Here is a 25,450-nt window from a genome sequence, read left to right as displayed (position 1 = left end):
TTCAAAGTAGGTGTTCAGTTTGTTCTCCATAGAGTGATAAGGAAAAAAAAATAAAAAAAAAAAGAAGAAATAAAAATATCATTAAAGAGGAGCGTATTTACATCGCGATGCTGCTAACATTTGTGATGTGAATTTGGGAACAGTCAACAGTACTGTCTGAATAACTCAGGGACTGCGCAGTGGTTGTTCTCTCCTCCAACTGAAAGGTTACACACAGGACAGGGAACTGTCTCTGGTCATTTCCCAACCAAGCAACTCACGCCACAGGGTGGAAGCAGAATCTGAGGAGCAACCCTAACCCATTCTCACTGCACCTACATGAGGACCATAAAGACTATCTGCACTTACAGATAGGGCTCTTTAAAGTTCTAGAAACACAAAAAGACAGCGCACACCCGAGGGCATTGCTACCACGGGATCTTTGTGAATATGGTACACTTTCTGCAGACTTTTGTGCGTCATCGGATAAAGACTTAATGATTGTGACAGGACGTCTCCCATGTTAGGCTTACAAAATGGTCACAAGCCCCACAAGTCTTTCTGATAAACCCAATGGGCACTGATGTATTTCCCCGCTCTCTGTCTAATTGGTGTAAAGTTTGCAGATCTGAATCACCGATCTTTTATCCAGCTTGCTGCGTCCTCTCCTTTGACATGAGGTCAGGGTTCACATTCGCATCCGATTATCGAAGTGGCACTCATTAACCGGCAGCCTGCCTCGCACCAAAATGAGTTCGCTGGAAGGGGAACTCGGCCCATTTACTCAGCAGATTTCAGCATTTTAAGGAGGCCTGAATGTCACACAGTATTGCTACGTTTTGAGGAGTTTCAGACATCTCCAGCTGATGATTAATTGTGAGTGATGGGAAATAAAATCCAGTAAAGCCAGCTGCTTGCCATGGTCGGCAAAATTACTATAATGGATATAGGCTGCCAATTTTCCAGTTTTACTGGCAAGTCTTCCAAGTGTAATTAAGGGAAGTTATAAATGATATGGAAATCTATCAAGTCCCATTTATTTTCAGAGGACTCTTTCCCCTGAGACTTTTATCTTCAAGCTTATAGTTTGCTTTGTTGTGCTAATGATTTAAACCACTTCTTATTTCTGATTAAAGCTCCCAATATCCTTCACAAGAAGTTAGATCCACTTTATTCAGAAGGATTTAAAGAAACAGAAGCCTTTTTAAAGTTGTGTTTGTAAGCCATGCTGAGCTCCCACATTCTCTGTGGAGGCATAACAGAGCATCCTCCATCTTAGGCACCTCACTACCATCTGGATTTCTGCTTCTGATAGATTCTGGAGATTGGGAAAGATTTGGTGGGGGAGGAAGGTGGGAAAAGAGGGAATTAAAAAAAAAATTAAAACATCCACCATTAACAAAACCCCAACTTGCCTCCAAATCCTAAATCCTCCAAAACAAAGATCGTAGGTGCTGCCTTAGATGCTAGGCATTTAGCACGGAGTGGTGTTTCTCACTAATGTTGTTTGATTTGGAATAAAAGCATGAAAATGATGTGCAAAGGCCTAAAATTGGAGATGTAAAGGATGACTGCACAGTATTCCATTTCTCAATTTCATCCTTCAGGGCCACAAAATGGGGGTGATACAGTTACTGGATGAGATTTACAGTAACAGCTGTGGTCTTCCCACACAAGGGAGGACCTTCTAATGGGCTAAGGTCTGTTTTGAACAGACGGGGAGTAGCAAAACAAGGTTCCCTATTAAGGGTGTGCAGTAATATCCCTGATAAAGAAAATGAGTAGTCATAGTCAGATTGCTTTAAAAGACCTAAATCTCCTTTTGCTGTAAAAAAATAAAAATAAAAAAAAATAGAGCTATTTTAGAAAATGCTAACTGCTAAAAAAATGAAAGACATGTAATGCAAGGGTTTGGTTTTTTCTTAATCTCCTCCCTACGAACGGTAAAGAATGCATAGGAACCAGTGCCAGGGGCATATGGCTTTCTCCTGTGCTGAACATTCATACAAAAGACAGGTTCATCAGTCATTGGAGTATCTGGATAAAAAAATTAGCTCCTGATGGATGGTATTTAGAGCTTACCTGCTGCTTGTACATTACCAGAGAAGCACAGGTTTTGAAACCCACATGACATTAGAAACCGCAGACCATGAAGTACCCCACGTGCAGGCGCACTCATAATGTACGCCAGGTTATACAAAATAAGAAATAAGCTATTTAAACCCTCTGCCTAAAATTGGGCCCGCTGCAAGGAACCCTGGGTCAGCCCTACACAGGCCAATTAATGCACAGCATCTGCTGTATAGAAGCCGTGCATGAAGCACTTCCGAATGATTTCAGCAATTAAAAGAGAACTGTTTCCTGCCTGTTCTGACAGCAACTGTTTCAATGCAAGAGTGAGCACCAAATCATTGTGTGCAGCTGAAAAAATTAAGTCTTTTTTTTTTATCTTGTGAAAAGGATGTGGGAGGGATGCAGATTTCTTACGGAATCAGATCGTTCTTTTGTTGTCCAACATTCTGTGTTTTTCTGCCAAATTAGACAGAAGGCTCCGAGGGTTTACGGGGCCCTCTACAGTATCACCTTCTGGTGCACTGTGGCTCCCTAAAAAGACAGATCAATATCAACCCTGCTGATTTGCCTACAAAAGTGAAAATCCTTCAATTACATTTTTAAGACCATTATATTTAGAACACAGGTGTTCTGATGCATAACAGTTTTAAGGCTCTTGGAGCTGAAGTGGAAAAAAACAATGACAGTCCTAAGCGAATATGATCTTAGATTTGGTTAAAAGTGATATCTCCTTCCTCAACTTTGGGAAGACACCAGTAAACATCACTCACAATTTCCACTATGCTACAACTGTGTCCCTGTTGAGCCTTGCAAGTAAGAAGGGACGATGCCCTACAAAAGAGAGTTATCCTCTCTTGTAGCCTTCTGCAAAATAATTACAGACATGCATCTTGTTTATGCTTGTACAAAACCACTGAACAGTGAACTAAGTATGCATTCACTGTCTACAAAGATACTGGGATTTTTGTTTGTTTATTTGTTGTTTAAACTCAGTCCATGCCGGTATCATTCCCTTCCCAGATTTTTTTCTCTCTGACTTGTTGGCAATCTGGCAGCCAGTATCCAACAAAAAAACAAATCAAGAGGAATTGGATGAGCAACAATTGAAATTCCTTGGCATTGTCCATTACCATGTAAAATAATTAGTGCAAGTTTCCTCTTCTTTCCAAATTAACTTTGAAACCAGAGCTACAGAGCTGCAAGTATAATTAGCGGCAATTAATAGTACTTGACAAATCATTATTAAACTTTTTTTTGCCACACTCCTTTAACGAATGAATCCAAACATAGCACATCCCAAATTTTCTGACCTCTGGCTAAAGGTCACTGATGTCCCCCTGACAGCAATCAGCACTGTTCATTGCACTCCCACTTATCCAAAACACACTTCCCCAACTGCTTCTGAGATCCCAGCGTGCTAGGGAAGTGATATGCAGGCAGAGCACTTCTGGAGGACATTCTTGTGCTAACACAGCCCAGTCTTTATCAGCCAACTTTTTTAGCAACAGCTAAAAAGTTGTTTATTATTTGCAAATGCAAAGCACACCAAAATAATAATAATAAAAAAATCAATTAATTTCAAAGGATTGGTAACATTTTTCCCCAAGGAGGAAACTCTAATAATATTGACTATTTCTACCTCATCATCAGATTAGGATTTCCTTCTTAATTATACCCTACTCATTTTTGCTGTTGTCGTTTCTCTGTTATAAATTCCAATCAGAAGAAAAAGAGAAGTTTTTTTTTTAAGATTTTGAGGTCTGAATGGCAAATACAATTTAAAACAACACACAAATGCTGACAGCAACAGGTAAGTTTGTAACTCCATCTTTTCTTTCATGAGAATGAAGAAAAAGAATTTAGAAAGCTATTTTGTTTTGGTTTTAGTAGTGAGCATTTCAGTGGTAAAGGTCAAGCAAAACATCTTTTCCCACAGCAAAAACTTACCAAGGCTTGTGAAATGGAAAATCATGGATAAAGATTCTTTTAAACTATTCTTCAAAGAATAACAAGAAAAATTGAAATAAAATGCATGCAACTGAACTGAAAGAGGAATGCAGTTTAAAACATCTTCCTTAATTAGTTTTAAAAGGTGGGAACGCACTAATGTGTTTTATAAGTTAAACAACAAAAAGAGCAGCCTTCAAGTTAACCAATTTTGAAACTACTGAGAAAACTAGCATCTACATTTAGGAGCTGACACTAGTAGAAAAAATTCCTCCCATGCAGTATTAATATTAATGGCCGCATTACCATCAATTTGAAATCATAAGAAATTTTGATAGAGAAAAGTACATTTAAAGAATGGCTGGAACAGTGGTAACTTCCAAAACCTGGAGTAATCTTGAATTACTGGAAAAGGAGGAAATTTAGAAACAAAGGTCAAAATAATTAATTGTCCTCTTCTTTTGGCTGTAATCCTACAAAGATTCAGTAATGCTGTGGTGTTTACCCAGAGGTGCTTTCCATATTTATGGATAGGGGTAATCATTAAAGTGATTTAGGCTGCCAGGTATTAGCTTATTGACCAATGCTTGGATTAGTAATGCCACCTGTCCTGCTCAATGTAACTAAAAAAGAAAAATGACCAACAGAAACATGGAGCTAAAAGAAAAACACCTTCACATTTCTGACAGATAGAAAACTGAAAAACCAAAACCCATATTCATAGATGAAAACATAGCAAAGGTCACAAGGCAATCAGGAAAGTTAAGATCTTTCTTTGTTGCTGTGGACAGTTAAGACTACCAAAGTCAGTAGTGGGAACACTTTAGGTGGCTTGTTTTAGGTATGGCAACATTGTTTTATCTGTGCAACCATTAGGATCTTGAGTTTTCCCCACTCCTGCAGTTTCAGTGCACAGAATCCTACATGCACTAAACCAAGCCAACCACCTCAAGATGAAGAAGAAATATTTGCAGATGCCTGCCTGTTTCCTGCCCTCTGAGTAAAGCAGGGCATTTTTGCAGCTTAGTAGGTTCTGTCTTTGTGGTAGCTGCAGTGAGATTAAAACCACATGCAGTGCCATCTCCACACTGGCATAAAAATCCTGCTGTGTGCTAGCAGGGCTAGCTTGTGCTGAAACCAGGGTCAGCAGAAACAGAGCAAGTTCCTTGCCTGGACTCTTGAAGCCCAGTGGTTTCTTTAGCCTGTGGCATGATGGGGAACCAAAAATAGTTCCCCCAAAACCAAATTTCATCCTAATGCACGTATACCATTAACAATCTACTTAAAAAATAAATATGCAAACACCCTCACCCCCCAATAAGGAGTATTTCCCATATTAATGTCACTGTGTTATCATGAGGATGTAATCTAAATTTAAGTCTTCTTTCCCTAAATAATATTAACCTTCTTTCCAGTCAGCCAGATTTCAGATTGTTTCATTGTTTATGCTGCTTTCTGCTTCTGAATGCCTTCATTGTGCTTCTAGGAATAACTGAGTGACAACTAATTATAGTCTTCTGATCACATGAAGGAAAATAAAGAAAGTAGAAAGTAACGAAAAAACCTAAAGAAATTGGCAGCATCACAAGTTCTGCTTCTCTCTAAATGACAAACAGCACTTCCCCACTGTGTTACTAAAATCTATAGATCATCTTACAGACAAAAGAAAATAAATTCCTTGAATATGCAATATCTTTTGGCAAAAAATGAACTGAAAACTGCTTATCAGACCAGCTGGATAGAGGATGCTCACGCAATCTTCTATCGGGCTTTAACAGACCAAAGTATTTTTCAGCAACAACAGCCAAAAGAGAACACCATGCTCCAAGGAAAACAATGACATGTCGAGTGGGGAAAACTAACACAGAGATCAGCACTGCCTTCTCCTTTGGCTATGGACACACAGAGAGGGACTAACACCACATGCTTTACCTGACCAGGCACAATGCCCTACAGATGAACCATAGGTAATAAACAGTTTGCAAGTGCGGCCACTCAGACAAGGATGAGGTGACCCTCTCTAGTCAGTTTTTCACAATTTCTAAATTACACATGAAGGAAGGACATGGCAGCCCAGCTCCCTCTGCTACTCATCACTCTGAGACCATGTCTCTGTGAGGACAGGGACTGTGCTGCACTAATGCTATAGCTCACAGGTTAGGAGAAAACAACCTCAGAGTAGCTAACAACCAGACAGCTTTATTGCTAGCAGCAGCAACACCTGAGGAGAAAGATGGACAACTGCCTTGCATTCTCCCATTTTTCAGCTGGGCTGTTTTCACACACCATGCAAATTTGAGCTGCCAAACCCGACTGCAAGCACAGAATAGGAGCTACTTAAATTCCCACTTCTCCAGCACACTAAAGAAATTAGACTTTTCCCAAGTAGTGCAACAAAAAGAGCTGTATTTATCGCAGAGCTACAGTTCCCTGCCCATCATGCCTTCAACAGCCGTACTGAGTGAGCTGGTTTCTGATGGACAGCCGAGACTCGTAATCTGAATCCCACCATCCCACTGCTTATTCAGTGCCGATAGCTGATGTTACCCTCATCTCACTTGCTGGCTTGCTTTTTTTTAGCGTTTTGACACTAGTGTTGAAAAGGAGGGATTTAAGTTAAACCCTTTTCAATAACGCAAATGTGTTTTTTGCAATTAAAGCCACACAATCAGCAATGACAAACTCAGGTCAGCAGAACATAGATTATGCTGTTCAAATGCTCTGCCACTCAGTGCCTCCAGCAAAAAAGCTGCAGGAAAGGAGAAGAGAAAAAAAAATCTCACACACATTATTTAACAACTTGTGCTCTGATGCACACCACCACTTGTGGATTCGTGGAGGGAGGTTCATTTATTTATTTACTTAAAATCCCTTAGGCTCTGGCCTCCTTCTCCACTGGTTGTATTCCTTTCAGAGAACAAGAATTACTCCTCATGGCAAGAAGGCTGGTAACATTTAGAATTAACGTCTCAAAAATAAATATTAAACAAATTTTAAAAGTCTTAAAATCCTTGACTTAAAAATGTTTCCCTTCATTCTTCACCAAAAAAAAGTGTTTGCTTAAGATCTTCCTCATTCAGTCACTTGTATTCCCTAGACAAAGAAAGCAGATTCCTCTGTCCATGTGATGACATACTGATTAATTTTAATTGAATACTGTTCTTTTTATTTAAAGTATGTAAACAGTGTGTGTGTGCATGTATAAATCACAAAAACAGAAAACTAAGTGTAGAAGCTAAAAGAATTTCTAATTTATAGTCAGCTGTACTTAGTTCTGTTTCCTCTGAAATGTCTTTGTTTCATTAATACTAACATTGGCACCTGCAGATCTTTAATATTAACATGACGACTCCCTTCTCCCTGTAGACAGACAGAAGTAACCATATATTTTAAATCCAAAAGTGGTATCATAGCAAAATGTAAGCAAACAAATCACTTTACCAGCACGATCAACAACTGTCACCTAGTAGATGCAATGTTGATTTTGGACTTCAGATCTTGATCCCATTTCTGCACAATCTCTCAAGAAAATCTGTGGTGCCACATACATGTTTATGGCATCATTTAACTGCCAACAGTACTTTAAAATTAGTGTGCAAAATCTGATTCAAATATTCCTATGTCTGCAATCACTTCCTTGCTTTCAGTGGTTATGAGAGATAAGGGCCCTGACCTTAGAAATAACATACGCTACAATGTGGCAGAATTTCATATAAAGCTGAGTTCAAGTCAGTATTTAAATGTAACTTTAAAACACTATATTTATATTTGTTTCCAGCTCAGTGTAAGGTAAGAAGCACTGGAAATCCCCAGGACAACAACAGCACGTTCCCTTGCCCTTCTGTATGGCAAGTTTATTCCTTCTGCAGAACAAGAAGATTACCACATGAGACTAGGAATTCCCAGCACAGGATTCCCAATTTGGTATACTCATGTGTCTTTGAAATACTTAAAAAAGAAAAAGGGGAGGGAAATTATATATCGTTCCTGTGTCCCTTTTTTTTAGTAATATTTTCATTACTTCAGGGCAGAAAATCAGCAAACTACTCCTGATAGCACTAACTAACTATATACGTATGTATAAATATATATATACTTATGTACATTTACGTGCACATACACATACACACAATTTCCTCCCTCGTCCCTATCCTCCCCCCCCCAAGGCATTTGGGGTACAAATACAAGCTATTTCTTGAGTTTCAGCTGTGTACTTGTACCAGGCTGAAAATTTTCCTCTTAAAGCCAGTTTAGTTTTTATAATTCAAATGAAAAACAGAACACATCCTTCAGCACACTTTATTCTACAGGTGATGTTAAAAAAAAAAAAGAAGTCAAACACTGTGACCTGTAGTTTCAGTTACACCAAGGAGAAATTTCTGTGGAATATGTAATGAAAATGCAGATATATAGATCACATTTCTTACCGTGTCCCCAGGCTTGACAGAAACTGCCACCACTGTTCCAGGCATGGGAGATCTCAAAATGGTGGAGGTGTCCTCTTCTGCTTTCTCTGGCATGTACTTGCTCAGCTCCGCAGCATCCTTCGTCAGTATTTGTAATTTGTACTAAAGAATAGGAAGAGGAATGTTTTAGAAAACTGCACCTTGGTGAATTCCAGTCAATAATCTGCACTATTTTATGTCACGTTTTTATGTAATGCATCTGCTATCTGTAAAAAACACTGTTTGAAATCTTTATTCAGTTTCATTTTCAGGATGTAGAAAGAAAAATATGCAACCAAAATCTGTGACAATGTGCACATAATAGGAAAGAATCAATTACAGTAAAGAGATGTCATATTCATTTTAAAATTAGGGGTAGAGAGGGAAGATGTAAATTTAAAACTAGAAATGCCCTTATGCTTGCTGCACATCATCTTTGGTGAATAAGGAATATTGAGGGATTTGTTTCCACTGCAGTACTGAATTGAAAATTGACCTTTTGGGAAAGTCTGCCAGACTTTAAACAACATGACTGATCTTAAACATTATGTTTACTTTTTAAACATTTCTTTTGACCACGTATTTAGTGTTTGAAGTTAATAACTTGCTCAGATTTTACAATTAAAACATATTAAACAATTTCAATTCTGTTCTTTCAGATGATGAAACAGTGTTGTATTGAATATACTTCATCTGTAATAAAAACTGTTTAGCAGCTGTTACCTACCTTGAGAAAAAATGTTTTCTCTAATTTGTTTTTACAGCAATTAGAAATGGAAGAGAATATGATGACCCTGAAGTGTCTAAGAGTATCTCTTTAAACAAAACTTTCTGAAAACACATAAATGTTGCCTAAACTGATTTCAGCTCCAGGCTTTTAGTTTTTAAAAACTGTCAACTATTTTAATCACTGAGACAGTTGCTTGCCCTCAGACAGACGGTCTTCACGTTTGTCCCAGGGCACCTGAAAGGGATTGCAAAAAGCCAGTAGATGGCAGCAGGTCTCTGCATGACACTCCCGCCTCGCCAAAGCCAACCCAGAGAAGAACAGCACCACACTTCATCAATAATTTAAACAAAGGTTTTAATAATAAGCATCGGATGAACTGCATTTACAATTCAAATGTGTATTTTGCCGATGTAAAGTTCAACACCTTGCTTGGAACAGTATGTTTTCCTCCAAAACAATTAGCTATTGTTTTATTAACAATAACATGTCTTTACTTTTCATTTTTACATGGACAGAAAAAATCCGATATCCTTATGGTGAAGGTAAAGGGGAACTCTACCTTCTGCTTCTGTAGAGAGCAGAACAAGATATTTAGAAATACATGCAAAAGGTGATTAACTCTGCAATGACATCTTTAAAAAGCAGCTTTCAAAGGCAAATTAAAACAACGTAATGGAGGATTATCATCATCCATGAATGGCATGTGGACACACAACATTACGTGCGATGAACAGTGCAACCATTCACTTAGAAATACTTGCTTTTAATCAGAAATATAAGCAAATGGTTAAACGAACCAATTCCCCCCAACTCATCTAAGTAAGTAATAAAATGCCACAACAATATTCCCTGAAGCCATAAGGGGCACCCAAAGATTTGAGGACCCATTCCCAACCATGTGCCTCGGTTACAATTGATGTGGCTCAGGGAAATCAGCACCATTTTGTATGCAAAAAGCAGCTTTAACTCGAAGCCTCCCGCAGGCATCATCACAGACAATTAAGACTGTGGTGCTCACATTCTCCAACCCAAAATACAGCTAGGTCTCTCCCAGCTCAAGCAACCGCGTTCAATGTGATGTGCTCACTGCAGCCTCTTTCTTTGGAAGAGAAGTGCGCATCTGCGTGCACATACACACACTTCCATGTAGAGGCTGTAAGGAGAGGGGAAGCGATGTCTATAGGAGAATTGGTGACATAAGTTGCAAATAGAATTGCAGCAGTGTGACAAGTCAAATAATAACATCTTATGCATGTTTCTTTACTCTTGAGTGTCTGTTTTGCAATCAAGACATATAAGTGTCTGCCAGTTTCTGAAGGATATGATCCTTAAGTGAAATTACTGTGCAAATAAAAGCTTTTTACTCCTATTAAAATTCATCTGAGTCATAAGTGGCAAGGAAAAAAAGCTTGCAGAGTATATTCTGCTGTCAATCTAATAAACATTCTGTTCAGAGGGACTATTTATCAAAGATAAATTGTACTTAAAAGTCCTTCATTAAATCTATGGGGGGGAATATAATTGCACCAAATTGCACAGTTTCAGTATCTACGGTTAGTGTCTTCTTTGTACTCAGAGTTTGAAAATAAATTAAAAAAAAATTTTAAAAAATGAGAGAAAAAAAGAAAAAAGGAAGAACACAGAAATAAGATTTGTGGACTGTATTATTGCCTCTTGCGAGAGACTATTTTGATATGATTTCAAAGGATTAGGTGTATAAGCCATTTAGTTTTTGGAGCCACATACAACACTTCCGAGCTGCCCAATTTCAAATTTAAACTTGAAGAGAAAGCCAGACCTTCATCTAGGTTACAGTATTTCACAGGGGCTGAAATACAGAATTCCCTATGCACTCCACCACGTACAGCAGTGGGGGAAAAAACACATTCCTCGGCATGCTGCACTTTAAAGCTCAGTTCTCCACACCAAGCTAAAATATCCCTACCAAACATTGTTTTTACTATCTTTATAATTTTCATATCTTTTAGATTCCTTCCTCTGCAGGACTCCTGTTTTACTTGGAGTGAGATGTAAGAGTCAGTACTCTCAAAGCTTTAAAGCGCAGGTCTTTGTTATTGATGAGCTGTTCCTTTTCCTTTTGTATTTGTTTATTGTTCTTTAGTCTGTTTGGGGGATAAGCAAGTTACTGTAATCAAAAAGTAAAAAATAACAACAGTAAACTTCTGGGGAAAGGCCTTTTTTGGCACGGTTGGTTCACAAATGACCTTTCAGAAAATAAAAAGACAAAGCCGAAAAGAAAGGTTCCTTCTTTAAGATTACCTTTGATGTATTTCGGCTGTTGGCTGGACCACACTAAATACCTGCATAAGCATCCCTCTGTGACTGCTGTTATTTATCCCTAGGGTTTAGCTGTGGAGTGGGGTGCAGGGTGCTGTTCACCTAACCCGAGCCTGAAGCTCGGGGAGAGCCACAGGACTCTCTGGAAGATCACGCCAAACAACGCCTGCCAGCGCTGCCACAACAAAGACAATTAAGAATATATCACATTTTTTCATTACATGACGAACACGCTGCTATGACTTTGATTTAGTGAGGACAATGCCGAACATAGGAAGCAGAAGTTTTGATATGCTACTAACGAGTGCGGATGAGGTTCAGATTTTTTTCTTTTATCCTCAGGAGAAGGAGGAGATGGGAGAAAGAAGGGCGTAAATTGGGGAAGGCTGTGAAGTTTGGGTTATAAATAGCGACCAGGAGGTTTTCACTGGCCTACACCAGAAGAAACATTTGTTGGAGTCATAAATAGATTGCAGGTGGACTCTGAGAGCAAGGATATCTGCTAGCCATCAGATCTGCCCTGATGAGTAGTTGTCACCAGCCACTGCTCTACTCCACAGGGTTTCAAAGCCTAATTCTGCCAGCCAAAGTCAAGTCAATAAAGCGGTACCAAAAGGAGCCATACAGCTTTTGATGAGATAGACACCAGGTGTTTCTTTTCCACCAGACTGTTCGGAGTCCACAGTCAGGTGACAAAAATTATAGCAGGGAAAACTGATGTTACTTAATAGTTTTCTAAGGGTAACAGTATCCTGTCCTATCTTTCCCACTAAATGAATTGGACGTTTATGTAATGCAAAACTACCTCTTACAACCAAATGTCCATGACAATAATAAGAACATAAATGGCGCAAAAACAGCAATGTAAGGGGGAGGGAGGGGAAGTGTACAGCAGGGGTTGGGGGGGGTAGGCGGGAGAAAAATAAGCAAATGGGGTGAAAAATTATACCTTGGGTTTTGTGGAGGTTTTTTGTTGATACACATCGTACTGATCCTCCAAGTCACTAGACAAGCAGACTAGCAGCTACAAAAAAGGTCGCCAGAGCATATCTGGCCCCATCTGTTCTTAAAAACAAGTTCTGTAGTTTAGTTCTCTTACCGCCTGCAACTAAACATCGCAAATCTTCACTAAAATGCTCAAAATTGCACTCTGGTACATCTCACACTAGTTTATTAAATGTGATCTTCCTTGTACCCTTGAAATTAATGTCCCAGAACCTGTAAATGTTCAAATTCCATTGGAGATTTTATAGAGCAATCACTACCCATATGTTACTTATGACAGTGTTTGGACTGCTGACCAGATGTGGATTTTCAGTATGCTTTACCTAAATGTTCAAGCATGTTTTTCAAATGTCTGTCATTCTTGTGGTCAGAAGGGTGAAAATCTTAGGTAGCTCAGATTTCAGTACAGAAATTGTCTGCTCTGTGTCTTCATTATTTTCACTAGCCTCACAGTCTCATTTTTGGAACCAGTGAAATGTATTAACAGTGGTCACATAATTTTCCTTTAACATTCCACATCCTGCCTCAAGTTACTTAACTGTTGTCACCTGCACTTAGATGTCATCGACTCACAAGGAGTAGGTTATTCAGTATTCTGTCCAAGCAACACCAAGCAACGTTCCAGTTCAGAACACAATAAGCACGCTGCCTTTTTTATTATCATTATACACTTAACCATCATGACCGTACCCTTGCTTAGATTTCCACCACAACACCTGAACAGGAAAACGATGTATTTATTCCATTACACTCGAAGATGTTAGGCACTACTTTCTTTCAGAGTCAAGGTTTCCTTACTCAACAGGGAGATAAATGACATTTTGCAAATCACGGAGGCTTTTTTCCACGAAGACTGAGTTCTAGAGCTGATTTACTTCCACAGAGTGGTGGGGAGGACTAACACTGACATCTGCGCAAAATAACGGCACTTTTAGTCTGATGGCGGAGCAAACACTCAACACGCTACGGAGACAGCTGTTAAATAATAATAATAAAAATAAAAATAACAAAACAGCCACAAAAATCATGAGCCTTTAGTAGCAGCGAAAGGGAAAGAAAAACGAGAGGAGCCTCACCACCACGTAGTACACACTCCAGCAGCAGAAACTTAATTAGACTTGTAATTCAGCCACATTTCCCACTTTCCATTCCTTGTGTGATACATAATTAGCACTCTAGAGAAACCTACCAAGGGTTAAAGGCACGCAAAAATAGCTTCCCTCCGCTTCAGACTGCGGCTGAACAGGCAGAATCGAAAGGGGACAGACGGCAAGCCTGGCGATATCCTCCCTCGGAGCGCGCCGGCGGCCGGGCAGGGCGCGGGGAGCCGGGAGCGGTACGGAGCGGGCGCGGAGCGGGAGCGGGCGCGGAGCGGGAGCGGCCGCAGCTGCCGCAGCCGAGCAGCCCGTTAGCATAATGCTTTGACAACTCCATCAGCGCAGTCTCAAGGTAGCTGTCAATCAGGATGCATCATTTAATACAACAGCACACTAAGGATTTTCTCCTACAATCCACATGACAGCGTATCTACAGCTCTATTTATACCAGCGCCCAGTTGTGTTTACAATGCTGTTGTAATTAGAAAAGATGCAACAGGCAGCAATATTATTCAGATTCCCATTTTGCCATGCTGCCGCGTAAAGTGCGATCTTGCTTCACAGAGTCATGCTAAATGACAAAAGCGCTATTTTCTTCAGTCTCTGTGCTCAGACAGCACTTCATTTGCAGCTATCTATAATTAGATTAATGGTGTAGTGTTGTACAAAGCAGGCCCACTTCACATCAGATAGCATATGAATTAGGACAAACACTTATTTCAATTCCAGGCAGAGAAAGCAGTGACTGGGGTATTTAGCATACCCTTTATGGTGGAATGAGATGTTAATTGTGTACCATTACCTCTAAACTGCTTGCTTGTTGTATAAATCACTGTGCTAATTGATGCAGAGATAGAAACGTAGCCACAGGCAAGAAAGCAACGGAATGAGAGTTGAAGACGGTGGATAAAGGATTATCGAGTAAAACCATATGGAGATGAGATTCCTTTGAAACCTGCCCACAAGCAGTACTACTAGGAACCACAGGGGAAAAAGTGCTGCACTGACGCTTAAGGGAAAAAAAATATATAGTTTACATCATCATTTCAGAACAGAATCTTAGTAAGGGAATCCAAGCCAAGATAGAAAACTGAAGAATAAATGTGTGTAATGAACCTCTACACATGCTTCCAAAAGACAAGTAGCAGGCTGAGCATGTCCTGGGAACAGTCACCACACTGTTCGGATTTTGGGGGCCTGAGTTAAAAAGTAACACTTGCAAACTATCCAAAGCAGATGTTTAGATCTTCCCCTAACACAACCGAGGACTAAAAATGCAGGCATTGCAAACAGGGGGCAAAAAAAAAGACGAACAAAACCCAACCAAACAAAAAAACAACCAAGACATTCAAGTGGTTACTGATAAGTTAAATGTCCTAATAAGGAGGAAGAAAGGAGGCAGCTTTACACACCTATAGTAACAATCACTCACATGGCCGTGCATATACAGGGACAAGAAAACTCCTAAAAATCCTCCTCCACGCACTGCACAAACAAGAGGAGAATCTCTCAGAAGTAACAAGTAGCTGTGTCAGCACCAGGACCATCAAAGCCTGCTTTCTCTCAGATGGGGTTTGTAGTTGGTTGTCATCTAAAACACCACTGCACCGCGGGGGCGTTCGCAACTGCGCTCCCCTGTGTGAACTCTCTCACCCTAAAAAAACCAAGTTTAACCAACCTTCTGACCACACTCCCGACCACACTCCCTACCACACAGAGTTGCAGCTTCCTCCTCCAACTGGATACATTTTACTCAAGAAACCGGTTGGACCATAATGCTTTTAGGATCCTTCCTCCTCTGATATGCTTGGCTGAAATCGATTAACTGATGCAAAGTTACTGCAGAGACAGGGAACAAACACACGCAAGGAGCCTCCAGCATGTCTGCCCCAGCCTTGGTTTCCTAAAAATAGCATTAAAAAAGGAATATGAAACACAATGCCATCTCAAACACTACATTCAAGGACGAGCCAACTGGGTGATGTGCTCTTCTTTGAGCCATGCTTCTTCCCCTACAGATACTGCAAATATGCTTGGCATAATTTTTATTCTGCAGAAGAGTGGCTCTAGTATATCTGCGGGAATCAGAGCCACTGCACTCCAATCTAAATCCCCCCTCTCCCTCTGCCCCCAAATTGTTGTATAAACTTTTTTTCTGAAGTTTCTTTTTCGGAAAACTTGTTTGTACACAGCTAAGACTTCATACTCTGATCACTAAAAAAATGCCAAGACAAAATGCTAGCAACTCAAATACTACACAATGTCCTGTTCTAAAATATATCTGTTTCTCTTGCAACACAATACTTAAGAGCAAGTGCTTTCAGTCACAAACTCTAAGATCTCAGCACAGTGAAATAAAAATTTCCAAGAAATACAAGGTACCTTCCCCTTGAGTGTTCAAGCCCCACTAATCCAGTGTTTGATACTGCCTTAGCTTAAAAGAGCAAAGAGAATGCATTATATCTGCTAGATATCTCACTGTCCTGTGGTTCATTAAGAAGAGGGAGATGCTAGCTTTTCAAACTTTGCTTTTAATTTTCTTTTAGAACTACTTTTTTTTTCCTACTCATGGCAGCTAATTATTATTGGGACAGAAGCGGTTCAAGTGTTGCAGCAGTGTTTATTGATCTCAGCTCCCAAAGAAATACGCATAAGAAATATATATGTAGATGTGTATCCACGTATATGAGGGGGGAGAGCTTAGGGGTGGACAGTTACCCATTACAAACAAGCAGTACTAATGTACAAATTACTGCTTGCTGCAAAAATCAAGTGAATAGCAGAAGAGAATCACATATTGGCTGATGAAGTGCTTCAGTTATTCTGAGAGGAACCTTTAGATTATTTCCAACACAAGACACATAAGTAAGCAGAAAATGACGTTAAAGATGTCTTGAAATGACAGTAGAATTCAATAGTTTAGATTTTGATCACCAGACATACTAGCCTGTGGATTATCCTCCTTTATCACTAAAGCTTATAACTTCCAGGAAACACTAGCTATACCTGCACAAGCAAAGGGACCTAAGAAATAGAAACAAATGGCAGTAGGAAAAAAAACCCCTGTGTTGACTACTTTGAAGTAACACCTCCCAAGTGTGGCCTAGTCGACATAAATGGGAATGCATTGAGGAAAAGAGCTGTGAAACTGTGTAACAGTCCTGTTCCCAATCATTAATCACCTTTTTTAGACCATTTAAACTTGCCCATTAGAGCCTGCAGCAAAATGCCAACACTCCCATCACTTGCATGTCAGCAGTACTGGTGTTAACAGGAGAAAATATATGGTCTCTATGACTGTGCCCCAGTTCTACAGCATTTGCTACCTTTAATTGAAAGAGGCAGTTAAACACAAGGTAAATCACTCAGTTAGCTAAGCTGTTTAATAACACGTAATTGATAATGTCAATATGTTACAGTAACATAATGCATCACTTTCATCACTCTTATGCTTCAAATACGGTCAACTTATACTACAAACATTTACTTTTAATCTGCTACTTAATGGCAAAACCGAGCAGAACTGCCCTGAGTACCACATGTGGAACATAGGTAAAACACATACCACTGCCCCAACTCATCTGCAGGTTGGTTACAAACACTTGCAACTTTGTGAAAATGGTTTAGTTACATCACTAGCAACTTGCTTTTTGTCTCAAAACACCAGAAGCTCCTATTGTAATAATTTGTATTTCTCTGATAAAACCTGTTGAAAAAGCACATGAAAATATCTGCACAAGAAAAAGCAACTATTTGTTTTCTGAAATGTGTCCCAATCCTGCAAGCTTTTTGCTTAACTTTTCACATGTAACCCGGCCTACTGTAGTCATCAGGACTTCTTATTAGTATAAGGCAAATCACACACCTAAGTGTTTACAAAATCATACCCCCTAAATATGGAATATTATCTAGAATAGGAAAAAATATATCTTATCAGCTATGTACAGACAGTCTGTTTAAACATGATTAACCCCATTATACAATTCTGAGGTTTTTAATATTTATTAATAAAAAAAGTATTTCTCTAAGTATTTAAAATGGGCAAGAACATTTTACCTGTTTGCTTCATATAACAATAAAAATGTAACCGCTGACAAGAACCACGCAATTTGTTGTTCATGGTGTAGCAGAGAACAAGCAGATGGTTGAAAAATGGGATGGGTTTTTGGTTTTGTTTTTCAAAAGACACCGTCCTAAAAAAACACCAAACAACCAAACAAACAAAAAACCACACAAAACCCAATCAAAACAAAACAAACAAACAAACAAACAGCCAAGCGAACAACTTAAATTACCACTGTTAGAGGATGCATGCAGGAAAAGAAGGCAAGGGGAACAGGCTCAGTGGTAGCAGGCAAGACTAAGCGTGCTGCCACTTGGAACCTATATGTAACTATACCATTACAGTTACCTATATGTAATATGTTTGCCCTGAGGTTTCAATTGTATCACAGGCAACATGGCTAGGCAGGCTCAGTGTTCTGACAATAAAATATGCTGCCTTATAAGTAGCCACTTGCCCTGCTCCTATTTTTACCATTGGAAAGTAGCTGTAAGAGGTAGTGGTAATATCATCACCTACGTCTGAGTCTTTAAATCCTTCAGAGAGAAGTCTAATTCCACTATCCCAGAGTTCACTGTCTGAGAAGAGTTACACAGATGTCCCCAACTAAGAAAGGTTGCAATGAACTGCAATGGCCACAGGTGACTACCAACTTGGCTTTACGTCTTGCTAAGATAATTTGTCGGACTAATGGATTCTAACAATCCTAAAAAGCAAGTCCATTGATAATGAATGGCACAAAGCTCACAAAAGCAACCTATAGAATTTGGTTTGACTAGAGACCAAAGTAATGAGTTATAAAAAGGGAAAAGCCAAAGAAGTGTAAAACTATAGTACCAATTACATATCAACCCACACCTGAAGGATACTTATTATTTTTCAGCTTGCTTCATTCTGGTTAACTACAAATCTGTAAGCTATACAGTAAGTTTAGTAAGGAAGTACTTTTTGAAAACTACTATCTGATTTGGAGCAAAACACATCCCTCACTAGAAAAAAAACCCCCAAACAACCTATTGAGTAGAATTCATTTAGAGAAATGTCAAGCAAATGCTGCTTCATTTGTAGACACCAATGTTTTTCTGCCTCTGGGTGGCCAGGATATAATAAATGCTTGACTCCTCTTCCCTTCAAGCACTACTTATGGCACTCGCTTCAACCAAGGAAAAAGCAGAGCACAGAGAGAGGTCTTTCATTCACTCTGAGGCTACCTACAACCACACAGAACATTTAGATAGGTCTTATTTTCCACTGACTGCAAAAATGGTTTTAGTGTGTGTGTTTCATAGGGAGAAAATTGCAGAGCAAACTGCATTCTTTCACAGCTTACAAAGTTTTCTAATGGTTGGGCAAGCACTGCTTAGAGCTTGGTCTGTTAATTTGCCTTGGAGTGCTTCCAAATACTACTTGGTAAGCCACAGCATCTTTCTGTTTTGTTTTGTACAGCAGGTAGCACAATGACATATGCAACTGGAGAAAAATGTGTATAGGAGGCCAAGGCCTTTTTACAGACATTTGATTCATTTTTTTTTATTTTAATCCTCTCTGGATTGAAATATGGACTTAGGAAAGTTAACATATGAAGCCTCTTGAACCTGGGCAAGTCCAGATGCCTTTGTAAGGCTGTTGAAAATTCAAAACTCAAAGCAGGAGTCTAGCTGGTCACAAGGGGAAGCCGTGAGAAAGGAGTGAGTATATGTATGAGAACTCAAGTCATCTAAGATGGTGCAACTTTACATGAACAGTGTGATAAACCTTTCCATACGCCTTCCAGACAGGCACTCTGCTCTCACACCATGGCAATTACACAGCCTGACTACTGCTCTAGGGGGTTTAGTAGCATCACAGACCAGTTTAGAGATAAAGAGGCTTTAAATCCTGGATCCAATCTTGTTCTGGATTTGTTTCTGTTAGTAGTCTCACTGATTTCAGTGAGTTCATGGTATCATCCATGATAGTTCAGTTAGAACTTTCAATTCAATAAGAACTAAATGAGTTGCTTCACTGCACATTATTAACGACATATCTGCCTGGAAAAAAATTGTTTGTTTGAGAAATTAATCCAGATTGCTCAATGCCCCATCTAATGTGGCCTTGAACACTTCCAGGGATGAGGAATCCACATCTTATTGTCTTCTTCAGGATGGAGTTGTGAAAAACTACGAAACTGTGCTCTATTTTTTCATTCCACAGTTAAAAGAAATTTAGTTTTTATTTGAGATGCAATAAAAATAACATAAAAGACTGATGGTAAGATTATGAAAATCCACACAAAATGTATAAATTTTATTATATGTAATAAAACAGTTTTTAATTATGCTTTTTAATTTTTCTGGATACTAAATCACCATGAAAGTCTCAGCAATAGCACAGCACTGGTATTATACCTGTTTCCTACCATTAAATTTCCAGTGATCATTTCATAGCATTAGAAAGGATATCTACATTAGCAATAGATGCACATTGTCTAACCTCTGTAATTCAGAAATACATGCTGTTGCATCTATACTGCTATTACAAGAAGCACTATTTATGTAGGACTTAAAATTCTCTTTTATGTTACAGACTAGTGCTTTTGTAATTCAAACCTTACATGACCACCTTTGCTAATATCTAAGGGCTACATCCAAAAAGACTTACATACCTAAAGCAGGACACTTAGGCAGAACTGAAGTACCTAAATCCAAAATGGCAATACAAACCCCTGATCATCTGTCACTTAACACTGAAGGCACTTATATTTTATCTTCCTTCCTGGTTCAAAATACACATTTGGAGTTCTGTTGCTACACCCCTTCAGTACCAAGGAATACAGCTCTTTCCTTCTTCAAGCCCAAATGTGACCCAAAAGTCAGGAAAACAGGGAACCAGTTTTACTCTGGGGACTATTTCTACCTTCTAGCAGCCTTCCAGTAACCTAAAGGGGCCACAAGACAGTTAGAGAGGGACTTTTTACAAGCACCTCTAGTGATAAGACAAGGGGTGATGGCTTTAAACTGAAAGTGGTTAAATTTAAGTAAGATATTAGGAAGAAATTCTTTACTGTGAGGTTGGCGAGACACTGGAATAGGTTGCCCAGAGAAGCTGTGGATTCTTCATCCCTGGAAGTGTTCAAGGCCACATTAGATGGGGCACTGAGCAATCTGGTCTAGTGGAAAGTGTCCCTGCCTATGGAAGGAGGGGAAACAAGATGATCTTTAAGGTTCCTTCCAACCCAAACTATTATAAGATTCGATGATTAGAAAAATTATGACTCAGATGTCTTAGCCCAAAGCCTTAACATTCACATGAGTCCTAGGAGTCATTTACCAGTGAGTAGCAACATTATTCAGTGGATTTGGGACTGGAGATGAAGTGATGAACATTGCTGTATGCAATCTCTCAACACGAGAAAGAACTTCCTTACACTGAGGGTGGCAGAGCACTGGAACAGGTTGCCCAGGGAGGTTGTGGAGTCTCCCTCTATGGAGACATTCCAAACTCACCTGGACATGTTCCTGTGTCACCTGCTCTAGGTGACCCTGCTTTGGCAGGGGGGTTGGACTGGATGATCTCCAGAGATCTCTTCCAACCCTAAGATGCTACAATTCTACAAGATACACTTGACAGGTCAGTAGAAGGCAATCACCCAAACTACCATCAGACTAGAGCACCTCAATTAACAACTCATAACCACCCCCCCCCCCAAAGTTATTAGTGTGTGAGCTTTGGCCATTACTTCATAATTGATTTGACCTTTGCCCTCACAGCAATATTTTTAAGTTCTCAGAGTGATTTAGTATTTATTTTTTTAATTAGACTGAGTTTTTGTGAAGCATTCAGAGCACAGAATATATGGATCTCTGTATTTCATCTCTTACTGACCCTATTTTTGACACAACATTTAAAAGATCACGTGAAACTGTTTCAGACAATCCTAATGAAAACAGCGGAGAAGGAAAGCTAGGAATATTTCTTTAAATGCAAATCAAACTCAAAGATAACGGACTTTGAATAAATATTTTATCAGTTCTACTCTTCACTTCACTGAACAATCATTTTTTTAACGCCATGGGAAATATATTTCCAATTCCCGTTATAGGATTTCTTTTAGAGATGAATTTTCATAGACTCACAGAATGGTTTGGGTTGGAAGGGACCTTAAAGATCATCTAGTTCCAGCCCCCTGCCATGGGCAGGGATACCTCCCACGGGCAGGGATACCTCCCACCAGACCAGGTTGCTCAGATTTTATACATTCTGTCCTATCTTATTATGCATCTAAACTATGTTTATTCCTCATACCAGCATTCCTCATACCAGTGTAATCCAACAGAATGATTGCTCAGACAACCTACAGTAGATCTGGACTATTATATTTGGAGCTACTATTTGTTTAGATCCAAAAGCTATTTTCAAGAGTCACCAGGCTAATTTCTCTGCTGGTTTAAAAGGTGAAATGCGACTTGTAGTGCACTCATTTCAATCACTAGAAAACCTGATTGTGTTTTTCTAACAGTGGTTCCTTGCTTCAAAAAAACAAAAGCACTATTCACAAGAAATATGAACTCATTCTCAAGTCTGTTGTTAATCACACAGTGAATTTCTCTACTCCAGGAGAAGATTAGGAATGATCCACTGGCCACAAGGTAAAAACCAGTCAACTGGAAAGAATTTTAGCAGCAATAATATGGTAGGGTAACACATCCATAGTTAGATATCTATTTTCAACATACTTGTTAATCACAGTTGGCATAAATAGCAATGAGAGTGAGCCTGTGTATCAATAATTACATAAACCTGGTGTGGGAACAGGAAAAGGAACTTGGAACAACGAAGAATGCTGCTGAGAAAGGCAAATTCCTGAGTATTGCTGTGTAGAGTAACATGAGGACGAAGAGAAGGAAAGGGTTGTAAGACTGGAAATAACTAGCACTGATTTTAGCCATCACAATGCTCTCACTACTCATATAAGAGTAGGAAGTTAGGAAGAAACATGGAGGTTATCCTGATGTTTTAAAGGTTCTCAGTTTGTCTGTCCAATCTGCAAAGAAAAAGAACTGGGAACATTTCAGGGTGGGATAAGATCGAAGTTGAACAGATCACTCTTAAAACATTATTTACTAATAAAATTTTAAAGTGAGACACATTGCAAAAAATTTCCTTAAATTTTAAATATATCCACCATGGCTGGAATTTGGCTGACAATGCAATACTGCTCTGGGTGCTAAAGGTGGACTTTCATGAGTAGATGACTAAAACTGCAACACACGACCAACCGGGGTAGATATACTGAAAGGGCAGACAAGATGCAGCTCAGCACTCTATACTTCAAAATGGATTCAGTAATTTAAATATTTACAAATTTGACTACAAGGTGCTTAAAAAAGAACACTGCTGCTGTGTAAGGTAGGCAGTTAGTTATGCACTTATGAGTGAGAAACAGGATAAGGAAGGAATAAAACTAGTTATGTGGCTTAAAGGCTAAGGAACTCAGCTGGGGACAGGAGAAAACTGCATTCTGGGCTCTGCTCCAGTTGCCCAGCTGCCTAGTCTGACTCAGGGAAATGGTTCTGAAAATGGGGACCCAGCTTTGCTTTGCCAGTAGAATGACTCACGCACTAGGTTTCTTCCCCTACCTCTCTAAGACTTGGCAATTACAGTATACTGCAGGGACAGTGCAGATTTTAATTCTGTCATATGGAAGTCAGCACAGAATCTCTACTTCCAGTTTTCTAGGCAAGCACTCTCAGCAGCAAGGGGAGCTGCAAAAAGTGACCACCTCTACCACCTCTACCACCTGTGGTCACAGCTGCTAGGCATTGGTTGAACTCAATGCTGCCCACCCATGCTAGATGTTTTTTGAATACTATTCTCTCAGGAGACTTGAGATGAGTTATACTCATTACTCTGTTTGAGCAGCACAGTGAGGATAAGTCATTTGATATCCACTTCTCCCGAGTACGGTTGCTGAGAAGATGTAGGTACCTTTAGTTAGACACCTGTGAAACCTATTTTAGGTGTCCTGAGGACACTCAGAAGGTTACCGGATCTTAAGCTTCCTGGATCACTTTCTTGGACTTAGACATATTAAATTGCACTTGAATCTTGCTGTAGGTGCCAAAATAGGCACTTAAGTCCCTCTGGACTTTTAAACCCAATGTTTGAAGACATCTGTATATATGATACCGAGGTACTCTGGTTAAAGAAGGGTACCATACAGATGTTTATATTGATTTCTGTAACATTGATAAGTGATAATTATTCATCTACCTTCATTTCTCTAAAGATTACTTTCTACAGACAAATTTCACTCAAGAGGAAATTGTATCCACCAGTTATTGTCACATGGATTGCATTCTCTGCCTCCTTTTCATAAACAGACAAGTCTTTTTATTCCTCTAGTTCTTTTGACCTTACTACTGTTTCCAAAAGTGTTGAATTCTAGATAGCTGTTCAACCAGCTCCAACTTCGTTGCAAGTTATTTGATACTAAATACTTGAAATGAGACAAGGGTCACAGGGCACTGGCAGAACTCTCAGTGTCTCCTGCTCTCTTCATATGGTATGTGATAATTGGTAACATTGTTTCATATGCTAAAACTTCAAGATTAACTGTACAAACTATGAAGACAGTGTTTGAGGTCTATGATCAATGACTATATCTCAGTTGCATGGCCACCTGTAATCCAAAAAGGGTTCCATGTTTCTCAGTTTCAGTGCTTTAGCTGCTGCTGTTTAACAACTTTTCTCTAAGACAGTTCATTATCATTACAGGGGAATAGATACCAGAGCAATCCAAGGCCATCTTCATGGCTTCCTCATGTTTGTGGTAGTTGTGGTTATTGCACTTGTCCTTCCTTGCTACTTTTTCATACAGCCAATAGCTTGAAAGATAATCAAGCAAAATGGTACAATCAACACAACTCCCTTCTCCCATTCCTGATTATTTGCTTATTTTGGAAGATAAGGACTTTTAACTGCAGAATTCATTAGTCACAATAATATCTGAAGCTTCAAAATCTGCCGACCTACAACATGGTAGGTCCTACAAGGACCTGGTTTGCTGCAGTAGTGGAACTACAGTTCCACTAACAGAGTGTCAGAGGATTTGGTACCAGTTGGGATCCTACTTTAAGATCGATTACAGGCACTGGGTTTTTCTTTCTTCTTTAATACAAAACAAAGCCAAAATGTCTTTGCTGCAATTATGAAGGGGAAACCTTGTTAAAGTTTGCAGCTGTAACTTGCCTCATGATATCATATTATTACATGACCTTCACTGTTTATATCGTTGATAGAACACAATTTAATAACTTCATAGAATCAAATTAATTTCTTCTTATTCATTCATTTTAAAATAGAATCAATATTATTTACCCTACCTGACAATAATGCCCCGTGCTTCACATAAGATTGATTCAATACCAGCAGGTAGTTATCAATAAATGCACTTTGCTGTGGTAAATGAATACAATCAATACTCAGAAATGTTCATTTTCTGGTGTATGACTGAATTGTAACTGACGTGAAAGCTGAGTTTTGTCTTTTTACTACTTCTTTTAGGTTTCACATAAGGAGAATCTGAATTTTCTAGTCAGGAGCAGTACAGAAACAATCTGAAAAATTACCAGGCAGGATTGCTGCACAGTGAACATCATTATCCTCTGACAAGGTTATGGCACACAAGGTAGCAGACAGAAAAAAAGAAAACCTCAAGAAAGAAATGTTAGACGTTCTCATCTGTGTATCAATGTGAAAGACAACTCTGTATTGTGAAGGGCAGATTGCATACATTTCAATTTGTTTTGTTCAAAACAGAGTAAGAATGAAA

At 39.2% G+C, this 25,450-nt stretch overlaps 1 protein-coding gene across 1 annotated transcript in view; it reads right to left on the bottom strand.

Moving 5' to 3' along the window:
• The window catches only part of PCCA (propionyl-CoA carboxylase subunit alpha), a 281,091-nt gene that overhangs the window by 6,916 nt on the left and 248,725 nt on the right, over positions 1 to 25,450 (bottom strand). Inside the window, exon 23 of the mRNA XM_027675186.1 lies at positions 8,427 to 8,567. Coding sequence (XP_027530987.1) covers positions 8,427 to 8,567 — 141 coding nt within the window. The remainder of the gene's footprint in view (positions 1 to 8,426; positions 8,568 to 25,450) is intronic.

This window comes from Neopelma chrysocephalum, unplaced genomic scaffold, assembly GCF_003984885.1.
Source record: "Neopelma chrysocephalum unplaced genomic scaffold, ASM398488v2 Primary Assembly neopelma1_25, whole genome shotgun sequence".
In the NCBI taxonomy this organism is placed as follows: domain Eukaryota; kingdom Metazoa; phylum Chordata; class Aves; order Passeriformes; family Pipridae; genus Neopelma; species Neopelma chrysocephalum.
The sequence above is the reverse complement of the archived record's forward strand: the minus strand, read 5'-3'. Positions and strand labels throughout refer to the sequence as shown.